Source organism: Oryzias latipes, chromosome 9 (genome assembly GCF_053564925.1).
Source record: "Oryzias latipes strain Hd-rR chromosome 9, Olatipes_Hd-rR_3.1".
Lineage (NCBI taxonomy): Eukaryota > Metazoa > Chordata > Actinopteri > Beloniformes > Adrianichthyidae > Oryzias > Oryzias latipes.
This window is the reverse complement of record NC_136245.1, coordinates 30431711-30445656: the sequence shown is the minus strand read 5'-3', so window position 1 is coordinate 30445656 and position 13946 is coordinate 30431711. Positions and strand designations below refer to the sequence as shown.

General features: G+C 41.7%; 1 protein-coding gene across 4 annotated transcripts; it reads left to right on the top strand.

Moving 5' to 3' along the window:
- The first annotated feature begins 622 nt into the window (after window positions 1-622).
- Window positions 623-11946, top strand: gas1a (growth arrest-specific 1a). Of its 4 annotated transcripts, XR_013657997.1 has the most exons (6): window positions 623-761; window positions 895-991; window positions 1091-1273; window positions 1380-1516; window positions 2097-2258; window positions 5429-6169. XR_013657997.1 is itself a non-coding variant. In XM_078952331.1 (3 exons), the coding sequence occupies exon 3, from the start codon at window positions 10425-10427 to the stop codon at window positions 11196-11198; it is 774 nt and encodes a 257-aa protein (XP_078808457.1). In that variant the 5' UTR covers window positions 1381-1516; window positions 5429-5586; window positions 9589-10424; the 3' UTR covers window positions 11199-11946. The 4 variants fall into 4 exon arrangements, 2 of the variants coding, with proteins under 2 accessions (XP_078808457.1, XP_020567072.2); XR_013657998.1 differs by lacking the exon at window positions 5429-6169 and having other exon boundaries at window positions 2142-5322; XM_078952331.1 differs by lacking the exons at window positions 623-761; window positions 895-991; window positions 1091-1273; window positions 2097-2258 and adding an exon at window positions 9589-11946 and having other exon boundaries at window positions 1381-1516; window positions 5429-5586.
- Window positions 11947-13946: the final 2000 nt, after the last annotated feature.

Here is a 13946-nt window from a genome sequence, read left to right as displayed (position 1 = left end):
CCGGAGGCTTCGATAGGTCTATCCAGAGGTTCTGTGGGGATAGACAGATTATCAACAAGCTGCTGGTCAATAAGGCTCTGTTCTGCCCCGGAGTCGACAAGGGCGCGTGAATCGTGAACATGGAGATCTAAACAAAGCTTGACAGGGACAAATAAAAAATCTTTACCAGAATGATTGAAGTTAGTTACTGCTTGCGGCCTGTCATCTGGCGAGGGGCCCGGGGGCTTAGAACGAAGCGAGCAGGAAGAGACCAAATGACCCTTATTACCGCAATAAAAACAGGATCCCTCATCACGTCGTCTGCGACGTTCTCCCTCTGATAATTTAGAATGTCCGACTTTCATGAACTCGTCCGGAGATTTAGGAGCAGCGAGGGTGTCGGAGCGCTGGACGTGATTAACAGAGGAACGTAGGAGTTTTGGGGTACGTTCGTTTTGTCGCTCCCGCAGCCTGATGTCGGAACGGAGCGCCGCGGAGATTAATTCTTCTAAGGTGTTCGCTTCGGGTTGAGAGCAAAGGTGATCCTTGATTTGTTCGTTGAGTGATTGGTAAAAGATCCCTTTCAGGGGTAGATCGGGCCAGCCAGCCTCTACCGCCAGAATACGGAAATCTATAATGTGATCGCTAACCGGTCGGTTACGTTGTTTTAGTGCGAGTAACCGCCGGGTAGCTTCCTCCTGTTTGCGTGGTTGGTCGAAAATCTGGCGAAACTCACGGAGGAAATGTTCATACGTGATTTGGCTGATGGGGTTGGTGGAAAGGTAAGCTTGGGCCCACTGAAGAGCTTTATTTCTGAGAGAGTTAATGATTAGTGTAATCTTACTGAGGTCCGACTGATAATAACGAGGGGCTTGTTGACAAATCAGTTGGCACTGCAGTAAAAATCCTCCGCAGGCTTCCACGTCCCCGGAGAAAGGTTCCGGTTGCAGCCGGATGTTTTCTGGAGCGGCGGATGACTCGGAGGCGGAAGCAGCGGTGTTGCCGGAAAATGGTAGGGAAGATCCTGGAGCGGAACTAGCATGGGGTTTGGTTAGTTCGGTAATAGTTTGTGTGGTACCTTTCGTTTGTGATAACAAATCCTCTTGAACAGTAGTGATCCGAGTGACGGCGCTGTAGAGGAGTTCCAAAAATAATCCTTGTTGGGTGATGGTCTGACGAAGATCTTCCGGGTCAGCTGGGTCGGGGTTATGGCCAGTCCGTTCTGTCATGACTCCAGAACATTAGAGACCCAGATGCTGGAACCCGGAAGCAAACACAGGAGCAAGCTGGTGAGGTGAGTAAGAAGATTTAATTGCCAGCACAGTTAGGGAGTGAGCAGTTTCTGTGAGGTCCCAACGAGAGACTGGATTTTGTGGCGTCACTGGTGGATCCCTTCGTAGGGCAGCGTCGGCGGAGATCTGTGGAGTTGGATGATCGGCAGAGGCTCGTGGTGAGACCGGTGAAGCAGACTGAGTGAGGGTTCCAGATAGCGACGGATTCAGGCGACCACCCGTGGTTTGGGGTTTCCTGGAGACAGGTAAGAAGATACGTTAGGTACAGGCTTGGAACAAGGTAGCTTGGCAAGAACTACTAGTCGTAAGACCAAAATGAGCACCATCAGGGGCAACGGACTGGCGATGAATACTGGTCCAGGAGCTCCTTAAATAGGCAGGTGGAGAAGATGAGTAGAGTGGTCGCAGCTGTGCTGAATCAGGGAACCAAGCAGAGAGGGGAGGGGGAGGAGTCTGACAGAGGCACCATGACAGAAACTACAAAGAGCTGCAGAGATAGTTTACCCGATGCACAAGGAACAAACACCTCCACCTCCACATAATCTTTTGGGAGAGACAGAAAAAAGATGCATTTGTGTGGCAACATGCCTCATTAGATGATAGAATACTAGCTTGTACTTAAACTTTACTCAACACAAATTTAAAAGATATTAACAAACAAAATGATAGACAAACCTTCACAAAGCATGCTGTTTTGCTTTGTCTAGCTACAGTATCTACATAAATTTTGACCACTGCTCACTTGTCGACTCTAAGTGGTATTTTATTCTTACATTTATATTTTTTAACTAATAAACTGATTATCTTTGCAATAATCTTACAAAGATTTCCATCTGCTATGGCTCGGGCCTTGGACTTCTCCCTGGGTAGGTGTTTCGGGCATGTGTCACTGGGCGAAGACCCCAGGGAAGACCCAGGACACCCTGGAGAGAATGCGTCTCCCGGCTGGCCTGGGAACACCTTGGAGTCCCCCCCAGAGGAGCTGGAGTAAGTGTCATCGGGACCACTGATTTACACCACAGAAAGACGTTAAGCAGCTAATCAGCAACGTCAAGCACTTGTGGTCTAAGTGACTCTGCATAAATTTGGATTTGTAGCCTTTAGTTCAATTTAAATGTCTCTTCCGGTAGATATTAAGGTCACATGTCCGTGTTGGAGGTTGGGGCTTTACTAGCTGAGCCACATGTGCTGGTGTTTGTCTGCAGTGATATGAAAAGGCTTCAGGCCTGTATAAACAGCCACTCATGCAGGCTAGGCTCATGGCTGCACCGCATATGTTGCAACAGCTGCATAATGTAATTTGCTGTGCATGAGACTGTGGACCATCTTGGAGGTCTTTAAGGGTGATTAATGCACAAAATACCAAAGGAAGATCATACCTATATATTTTTTTGCCAGATCCACCTGAGCAACTTGGTTTGTTTAGTGGTTAGGATGATGAACTGGTATTAAAAAGGGATATAAATGATGAGCTGAGAATTATTTAAAACACTGTATTCACTGTCCACCTTCCCAACTGAGGCTCTTTTGTTTGAGAGCTTAAGAAAATTATATTCACAAAAAGGTCATGATGTGACACATTTTTATGGATGAGTTTAGGATTTTCCCCAGAAAAAAAAACTTGAAACCGTAAATGCAAGTGTCGAACAAGGTTTAAGGTCAAAGTGGAATAAACAGTCAGAGGGATGGATTTGTCTTGGTGTCATTATTGGATTGCAGCGTCTCGTTGAAAGAGCCGCCATGGATCATGGTGCCGGCATTTGCGTCATCAAACGTGAAGACGTGTTTGTTAATCACTGCGCAGTGGCCTGTGATGAAAAGGTTAGGAGGATCCCTGGAGGACTTTAATCTCTCTGAATAAAGGATCCCGCTCCCCCTCATGACACTTCATTTTACATTCGTCCAGTCTAGTAGGATTTAGAAGATGGAATCCCTCCGCTTTCACCAAAAAACTCAGGGCTTTCACTTCGACAGATTATGGAGAAGAGCTTAATGTTCAGTGAGTTAAAGTTCTGTTTTTTCTGGATAAACAAACTGATCTTGTCCAGTTTCTAGGGATTCCTGCCTTTCAGCCCTGAACTGTTCAAAAATAGCTGGTGTATTTACAGCTTTCTATCATTTGCTGCCAAGTATTAAGGTTTTAATCACTTGTACTTCCCTCTGCCGTACCAAGCCGAACAAATCAACACAAATCCCCGGAAGAGGACAAATGAAATGGAGGAAAATTAATAGGCAGACACGAGGAAGGAAATGAATTCTTAATCTTGTTTGGTTGTGTTCCAAATAACTTATCACTGGCCATTATCGTCTCTCTGAAATCCAAAAGCGGAAGCAATTTGAATGGATAATTCCTACCAACTCATTTCCTGTGTTGGGATGTTTCCCTTCTTTCAAAAAGCACAGCGTTGGCCCATCCACTGCAGCTGACCTCCTCTGCTAGGACTCAGTTTGCTCAAAGGTTACCAAACTTTTTCACGTCACCTCTGTGAGCAACAATAAGCTCACATTTGGCTCCAGATTTCCCATGATGCTTGAAATATGTTTCTTTTTGCCGCTTTTGGCAGATGGCGTTGTGCTCATTTCTTATTCTTAGACTACAATTCTGTTCTCATGTACAAGGGGAGCAGCATCATATACTGACTATGAACATGTATTACCATAAAAGTTGGGGAGTTTTTTGTTTTTTTTAAATAGAGTGAAACTTTTTTGAACTTTTTCTTTTAGCAAAGACAATTATTGGGTATTAAAAAAATTGTGTTTTTGTTGTTTTTAACACGTTCTTGTAGGATTTTTCTGAGTACTTATATGAAGAAATTTAAGATTAAAACTGCATTTCTGAGTATTTCTTGCTTTAAATGATTGTGAATGCCACTGAATAAAGCTTTTAGTGGGGTGCTACAAGCTCTCTGCTACGCTGCATCCTCTTGTAGACAAAAAGATCCATTAACGTCTTAATTGTCCTCGTCTGAGCTGACATCTAGCTCAAACAGTACGGCTGGATAGCTCCAATATTGCTTGCCAAGTTGTTGCACCTATAATTTTAGCTTAATCAGGGGTGTGAGGGGCTATAAGCTAGCGGGAGAGAGTGTAAACCAAGGGATGATGGGAAATGAGAAAAGGCTTAACCCCTAGACCTCAGAGGCAAAAAAAGAATCCCCACAATTGTTCTTGTTCTATTTATTTTTATAAATTCAGAAAAAACAAGAACATTTATTTATAATTATATTGTTTAACATGTCATTTGTCTAAGATGGAAAATGTCTGAAAACTGATCATTTTTAAAGACTTTTAGCATTTTCTCATTTTTACCTCTCTAACATCCATCTGCTTTTATTAAAATATTCCTTTGTGTTATGTTTTACATAACACTCTTTGCCACTTTTTTGAAATTGTCACCAACAATTTAAAACACATGGTATGAGAAAGTTTGGGCACCCCTGATAATTTTCAAGATTTCTCTTCATAAATCATTGGTTGTTTGGATCATTAATTTCAGTTAAAGATATCATATAGCAGATGAACACAGTGATATTTGAGAAGCGAAATGAAGTTTATTGGATTTAAAGAAACTGCGCAATAATAAAAAGGAAAAACCGATGATTTATGAAGAAACATTTTGAAAATTATCAGGGGTGTCCAAACTTTCTCATACCACTGTAAGTGTTTGTAAATCCTTTTATTTTCAAGCATCAAAAGTATTGGCCAACTGCAAACTTCTGTGAGATTTTAAGAACTTTTCCTTTGAATGGGTTATATTGAAATACATCGAGCATAGTTATTTTTTTTAACCAGTGCATTCTTTTCCTTTAATTGGACCACTGTGAGGAGGAATTTGGGTTCAGTTGATCAAACTGTGTAACATTGTTCAGTTTCCAGTCTGGCACATCTGGCGCGCACACACAGCTGTTCAGAGAAAAGTGTTTTTTTTCTATTGTAAATCTTAGGATGAAAGACTTCTGTCTTTATGTGGCTGGTGTCATTTCAAAGATGTTTTCCTTCTGCGACTAGTTTGGATTCATTCATTTTAAATAAATCCTTAGACTCTGAAAAAGACTAACTTTTTTGATCAGCTTCAGGTGTCATGTTACGTTTTTGCTGGAAGCACCCAAAACAATGAAAAATGATGTTGGGAAGTCTTTCTATTCTTGGTGCTGCAGGGAAATGGAGAGGAACTCCCAACGTATTGAGTTCCATATATCCATCATTCTGGACACGCCGGGACCTTGGAGTAGCACCAGCGGTATCTGCAGTAGCCAGCCGTAACTGACATTGAGGGCATTGTTTGCAGCGAGGATCTCACGGCTGTGGCCTAAAGGTACATTCCTGAGATCAGAATGCTGTTTGAAACACAAACAGCCTTTGTGCCCCCACTACTCTCTGCCTCCGACTCCCTCATCCACATCCAGCCCGGAGCGCTGAGCTGCCTCCTCTCCCTCGTGTGTCAACATGTGGGCTATCATTTTACTCACACTCATACATACACAAACACAAGCGGGAGCACAAATACACACGCATTTCTGTCATTTTGATGTTGTGGTGAAGGCTGATATCTGAGCTGTGGAACAGAAGCTGTAAAGTCCAAGCTCCCCCCCCCCCCCCCCCCAACATATTTTCATTTGGTCAAAAGAAAAAATAAGAATGTTGAAAATGCAGATTTTTGTTTATTTATTGATATCTTGTTGGTAAATAAAAGGTGTGTGGTGTTTAAACTGTAAAATCTATTCTTGTAAGAATGTGAGAACAAAATAAAAACTAAAAGCAAATATTATTTTTATCAACTAAAATGAGAAAAAGAAAACAACTATTTTAATTTGAGTTATTTTCTACTTGTTATGAGAAAAAAATTTTCATGTTAAAATGCTACTACAAGAAATGTAATTTAAAAAATTCTGAAAACATTCGTAGCTTTTCTTCTTTCTTTTTTACAGATGACAAGGATTTGGTGAAGGGAGATTGTTGATTTGCAGAAGTTGTTTCTGATTTGTAAAAACAAAAGAAACATTTCAGTTTTTTCCCCATAGAATGCCATGAGGACATTGAGAATTCAAGCCAGGCACTGCATTAGAGTGCTCCAATGAGCAAACCTAAACTAAAAAATGATTTATCAAACAAAGATGCTCAAAATTCTTAATCCTGATTCTCCAAACACAAAAGAGCTTTCTCAATCTCTGAAAGTCTGTGTGGTCCAATAAGAATTTTAAATAAAAGGCATGTATAATTCACAAAGAAGCTAGAAACTGTATAATAAACAAGCACTTGCAGTAAAACTAACCTGTCTCACGACGGTCTAAGCCCAGCTCACGTTCCCTATTAGTGGGTGAACAATCCAACACTTGGGTAATTCTGCTTCACAATGGTATAGAGCTGACATCGAAAGATCAAAAAGCGGCGTCGCTATGAACGCTTGGCCGCCACAAGCCAGTTATCCCTGTGGTAACTTTTCTTTCTATGACTCAGAAATCGTTATTTCTATTGAATAGAACAGAACAGAACAGAAGCTGTGTTATTCCAAAAGGTTATTAAAAAGCCCAAAACCACAAAAGCAAACCGAAAATAAATAAGAATATGAAAAAAACATAAAAACAACTAAAGATTGAAATCAATTAATTATAAATGTAAATTAAACTGTAATAAATCCATGTGTGAAATTCGAATTCTTACATGTAATATATATAAAACCAAAAAACATTCAAAAACCACAGAGGGTTTACATGGTTTTTTATTAATTTATTTTTGGACCTGGAATGGCCTCGAAAGTCAGGAATAGATTCCTGGTAGAAAGATTGTTTTACTGCTGCTTTTACTGTTTTTGTTCCACTGTAAAAAAAAAAAAAAAGATGACATTTGCCAACGTATTCTCAGATACAAAATAATGAGGGAATTCTCTTGTAATTACTGATTATGCTGGCTATATCATACTTCCGTTATTTTTCACTCAAATGCTCCGTTGAGTTGGAGTTAATGGGATGTGGATTATTGAATCAGTGAAGATCCTGTACCCGTCATTATGTCCTGAGGTCGAGGCCATCATCAGGATATTAACCTGTTTACCGGGCTCACCTGCTGTTTTTAAAAGACATGCTCAGCTGAACTTTGGAGTCTCCAGATGATTGGTTTTTTGGATTAGCTTTTTTTTCCAAATCCAATAAATCTTAATGAAAAAAGCAATAACGTGAGGGCAATACAGATTTAAATGACAGTGGTTTCCTTTATTAAAGTGGCCAAGAAAGACGTGTGATTGGCTCCAAACCAGCCTGTTGTGAAATAAAGAAACTTTTGATCTGGAGCTAAATGTCTCTGTTTGGTCCAAAAAAAAGCTGTTCTGTGAGGTTCTGAGGTCTGAGGGAAGTTTGTGTTTCTTGATCTCTTAAAAAAAAAAGTGTATTGCTGAAGTGACTTTTTAATATTCAATTCAATGGACTGAGAGCTGATTGACATTACAGAGTGACTCCTTTTTAAAAAAATTATTTTGCGTTTTTCTTAAACTGTGTTTATCAAGTATTCTTTACATATAAGCTGTGGTTTAAATGTCTGATAAAAAGCCAAAGGTTTTCACAAAGAACAAACAAACATAGCATATACCGTATTTTCCGGACTATAAGTCGCACCGGAGTATAAGTCGCACCAGCCCAAAAATGCATTATAAAGTAGAAAAAAACACAGATAAGTCGCACTGGACTATAAGTCGCATTTTAACTTTCACAACCTTATATGACACAATCATAGCAGACAGTTTATCTAATAATTTCACAGTAATTTTTTCTCAAACTTACTTATTTATTCTTTTCATGAAGCATCATTGGCCAACTAATACTCTGTTTTCATCCTGTATTTGTAGAAACAGTTTTCACTTTTATTGTATTTCTGAATCTATGAAATCATTGGAAAATAGAATATTATGTTGTTAGCCTTCAAGCCTTCAGCCTTTGCTTATTCTCTGAGTCACTTAACATACCTCATACATCAAATTGACCCAGGAACATCATTTCTGTTCCTCACAAATGAACATAACAGGAGGGTTAACAATGTATTTATTTCAATTTATTTCTAATATAAGTCGCTGCGGAGTATAAGTCGCACCCCTTGCCAAACTATGAAAAAAAGGGCGACTTATAGTCCGGAAAATACGGTAGATGCAGAGTCTTGGAGCTACAGCCTGAAAAACTCACCATCAGGTTTAAAATATGACAAACTGTTTATCTGACGAGCAGAGAAAGTAATTTAAGGGCTCAGAAGATAAAGGTATGTGATGCACTAAGAGGTCTGACAACGTTATGATTGGAATATCAATGCTAAAACCTTCAGAGCAAAAGTGATGGTGGAACTGGGAAAGTGAATTTAGAGGAAACCCCCTTTTGATGGCATTTTTATTGAATTTTGACCATTCTAGAGTCCGTTCAAAAACTAAAAAAAAAACTAAAAAACTAAAGGACAATGGCAGCCAAGAGTGGAAAATGAGAAAATCTTAGTGTTTATTCAGACTGGACACATTTGGTTAAAGAGAACCAGAGTTTGTGTCCCTTAATAATCCTGAACAAATATTCAGTCTGCATCCACCCAAGTGGATCCTGGTCCAGGACCAGTAACTATCTTTTGAGGCAGTTTTGGTTCGTTTCCAATCGGACTGAGCGCTGGTTCGCTCGGAGGCTCATTAAATCAACTTTTAACGTGATACACATTGCTTTTCAAACTGTTTCACTGACTTTATATTGTTTTAACATAGTGAAGCACTTTGTGAGTCGCTCTCTGAGAAAAGTGCTACATAAATAAAGATTTACTTACTTACATAAACACTTATGAGTGTACCTTCTTCGTCGTTATCTCCGTAACTGGCTTGCAGCATGCCTCTGATGTACCAAAGTAAAAAGTGTTGTACCTGACGATGAAACAAGCATTGAAAATTTGTCAGCGAAATATAAAATTTGAATCAGTGAATTATCTCAGCAAGGAATGCAAAGCGCAGAACTTGCCCCGCCCTTGTAATTCCTGGCCAATGACAGAAGAGATCTTTGGTCACGTGGTTTTGATGGCAAGCTTTGTTTGGAAACAGAACTGTCAGGTTGAAGACAGTCTGAATGCAGACCAAACAAAAGGTTCAGGACTTGATCTGGATCAACTTAGGCGGGCTTGATCCAGGCCAACAGACTTTTCCAGTCTGAATTTCACATTTTTTTATTCTAAAAGCCAGTAAGAATTACTAAATGTTGGCGTTGGAGTAAACTTGTTTAGCTAAAACTATTCTCTTTATTGATCTAAATCTTTGCTTTTATTAAAAACATGATGAACTCTGTGATTAATCATTTTGCTTTTCCTTTAGAGCTCAATATCTGGTTACAACAAAACAAAAGGGGCTTGTGGAACCTGAACCCGTCCATCACATGTCCTCCTGGTGCGCAGTGGAATCCAGTCGCTCCAGTGAGCATGTGTAACTTTCTGAATTACTCCCATAATTAGGAGTGATGTTCTCTCCTGTAAATCTACTCTGCTCATAATCTTTCTTAAGAGGGTGTCCTCCTCTCCTCCTCCCTGCCTAAACTCCCGCCCATCGGTGCGTACGAGCCCTCAACAAAGTTTCCAGCCAATGAGAAGCCCCTCACTAATGCATGGTGAGGGGGCTGAGGAACCGAAAGGCAAACGCTGGAGAGTAGAGGATCACTTTTCCATTCGCAAGGGTTGTTGTTGTTTTTCCCACGCACGACTTGTTTCCACTCCCGTGCGCACAAGTACTACTTGAGGACCCGGCGCGCTCCAGCAGACGGTGTTGGGGTGGATTGCTGACGGAGAACCGCTGAGGCTGAGAGCGCAACCGGGACTCTTTTGGAAGCACTTTTTCTGGTTTTTCACTTCAGAACGTGTCCGATGGAATGAGGCGCAGCAGATCTATCCTCTTCTGGGTTTTGCGCGTCTGAGTTTCAGTGAGTTTTTTTCCCCGATTTCTCCTGAACCATGTACGGATAACGGATCATTTCACGCCAGAACTGGCTGGACTGGACTGGTTGTAAGAACCGGGATTACCCAGCACTGTGCAGACCATCTTAAAGCCCGCATACGGGCCAACGTCTCGGGATACGCGACAACTTCTCCTCTGGACTCTTATGGAAGTTTTCCTCATGAGCCCGCCGTGAGTCCCGCCTGTCTCCCGCAGCCACAACGATGGGCGCCTTCGTCCGCGCCGCCTGCAGGTCTGCGTTGCCTCTGGGTTGCGCGCTGTTGTTTTTTGGCTACTTCTCCGTGGCCGCGCCGCCCCACGGCCGACGGCTGGTTTGCTGGCAAGCCATCATGAGGTGTCAAGCCGAGTCCGAGTGCAATTACGCGTTTGACCACTACAACCGCGCGTGCGGGCCCGTGCTGAACGGGGAGAAGAAGAAGTGTCCCAGCCACTGCATCTACTCCCTGGTCCAGCTCAACATGACCAAAAATGGCCCGGCTTTGGAGGACTGCAGCTGCGACCAGGACCCCATGTGCATGCTCACCAAACGGGCCATCGAGCCCTGCCTCCCCAGGACTACCAGCACGGGCTGCACGGAGGCCCGGCACCAGTGCGAGAGGGACCCGCAGTGCAGCTCCGCCATGCACGACTATTTGCACCACTGTGGGAAACTTTTCAGCGGCGCGACCTGCACCAACGGCTGCAGGAACGTGATCGCCAACCTGCGCAGAATCCCCAAGGGCCAGCAGCTGGAGACGTGCGCGTGCGACGGCACGGAGAGGCCCATCTGCGAGTACGTGAAGAGCAGCATGAAGGCGCTCTGCTTCGACAGTCCCGACAGCTACGAAGCCAGCGGCGGTTACGATGACGACGAGGACTACGAGGAGCCCGTGGACCCCCCCTCCCCCGGGCAAAGCACCGGCGGAGCGTCTCTCCCTGGGGGCCGCTGCGCCTTGGCTCTGCTCGCATCCATCTTTGCTCTGCTGCCCCTCTTCTAACCCCTCTGCCCCACGACAGACTCTAGTCCCTGCAACCATAGATAAAAGTTGCATCCTCGCAGATGCAGGTGAAAGTCTGTTTTGCAGCGATTTTCCCATGAAATCGGGATATTTCTATGCAAAAAAAAAAAAAAAAAAAAAAAAACGACCTCAAACGACTTTTCTCAGATCACTTCTTGTAAAAAAATAAAAAGGCTCGCCAGGATTCTGTCAGACTGACAGAACAGACTTGTTTGGGTAAAGAAAATTCAAAGTTTATTCACAAGAATCAGCCATGCACTGCATGTCTTTTTTTTTTTTAATAAACATGAACTATTTTTGTATGACAGCCGGTTGCCATTACGCACCAGGAAATCTGATTTAGTATTTAACGTCGTTGGACACTTGTACATAGATTAGGAGTTTAAGTGAAACAGTAATTTATTACATGTCTCCAGGTTTCATCCAAATGTCCAATATGTGTAAAAGAAATACAGTTCCAGCTTTAAAGGGAAGTTATTTTAACTAAGAGAGTGTATATTCACTGTATATATGTTTATAGCCAAATATAGATTTTTTTTCCAGAGAATTCTTTATGTTTTAGGCTATGAAAGGATTTATTCACAGAAAATAGATTAAAAAAATTGTCTAAATTCACTGTATGCTTGCCTTAATGATATATCTTTATGGAAGGCATAAAGGAAACTTGAAGAAAAAACATTGTGATTTGTCAGTTATTTGTTGCTTTAAATAAAAAAAAAGTATTTAAGTTGGTATTATTTTCAAAATAATAGAACTTTTTGGTGTTTATTAAGTTTGAACTTTAGTTAATGCTGTAATAAGCAAGAAAAGTACATCTGGGATTAGTTATTACAAGCAAATTAACATAATAGCTCTAAAAGTGTTTGCTTAAGGCCAGAAAAGCAACTTTTTTCATGTTTTATTTTTAACTTTATGCTCATTGCGCTGAAATCAACAACTTTAGCCTCAACTAAGCTTAAAAATTAAATGAAAACTAACGTCCACTAGTGCTGAGCTTTCTGCCAACCAGAAAACTTAATTTCTTCTTCTGCAGCTACAGTACTCGCACACTTCCTTAAAACGACTGGCCTGCTTCTTCTGCTGACTAATTGCCTAATGACCTGCTATGTCTTGATTTAGCTGCCTTTTGTCAAATGCAACTGTCACCATAAATCAACAAAACACCCTTTACCTCCACCCCCCACCCCAACTGCTATTAAGTACACTGGACTGAGGGGTCTGAATTTTTTAAGCAGGGTTACCTGAAGGAAAAACTTAGTTTGCAAAACATAAATTAGCATTTAAAGTGAAAGGTTAATATGCAAACTGTCTTTTTATTTTAATGTCAGCAGATTAACTAGTTATGACACTGCAGGTATGTGAATGTCATCCAAATGCTTTTTTATGTCTTCCAGACCTTTCCATGGTCGGTTTCAGGGGCTTTAAATCCACGATTTGCTGCAAAATGTTTTATTAGAGGGGAGACAAGAGCCCTCTAACAGAATGGATGGAGGAGAAGTCGAGTGGTATCTTTGTGATGGAAATGTTAAGCACATAATAGTTGGGTAGCACAATAGGGAGGCACTTCATTCTTTCAGGCTGGCTCGACACCTTTGGAGGGCTGAGCGACGGGGAAGCATGTGGGAACGATCTGCCGCTGCACGGGGGTGGAAGAAAACACACTGGTTGAAGCGCGGGTGCTTTAACCTCCACGAGATGCACATGTTGCAGTCAAACTTTTCTACCTTTCAGTCCTTTATCCAGCAGGAAAATAAAAGAAGAATGCAAAGTTTCCACCAAATACTTGTTTTCCCGTCTTTTCATCTTCTTGTGATTCGCAGAAAGAGTTTCACGTTTCCCAGCTGCATAAACGACCCCCAAATCCAAGGCTTCTAAGCAAAATACCTTGTCCGTTTCCTGCAGTGTTGGTAATGCGATCCACTGTGCACGAAGCTTTCAGGCAGCAGAAAAGCTCTGCAGCCCAGCCTGTCCTCCCCTCCCCACCTCCTTGTCTTTCTTTTGCGTCGAGCATTTGTTCAGGCAGCTTCAGCACTTAGAAAAAGCTCAGCGTGTGTTGATTAGCCTATAATAATGCACCGTGTGTGAATAGATGAATGAAAAAGGATCTCACAAAAACTGGCCAGTTGTCATAAAATGGAATTGGTGTAGAGTGAGTGGAATGCAACTTTACTTTGGGAGTACTCATGCAAAATTTTGCGGGTTTTTGAACTAGAAGAGGAAAAGTTATTGCTAGTTTTTGCCAGCTTGCTGTTTTTTAAAGCCCTCTTGTCCTCCTTGACTTGCACAGAGGAGCGTGTGTGTTGGATGTGGTGGCTTGAGGTTTAATTTACAAACTGTGGCTGTTTGTGTTCCAGCTCTTTGAGCATGTGTAAGGTATCTCTGCCATCAACTTTGCTTCAGTGAGCTCTGTTTCTTTGGCCTACCGAACAAAACGGCCCACACTTCACCCCATGCAAATCGCTTCACCCTTTCACCCTGAGCTTATCACAGCACAATGTTTACAAAGGTGCAGCTTTCCCAGCCACTGACTCCAGAGGTTTGACTTTTTCTTGGCTCATCGCAATGGATTATTATGCCTCCATGATATTTAGCATAAAGGCTTTTTCCTTTTCTAATTCCAAGACTTTAAAATCCCCAAATAAAATTTTAGTTAATCAAACTTTATTTAGCAAAACAAAAAAGAGCATATTTCTACTGCAAATTTTAAAGACGCAGACCAATGAGGGT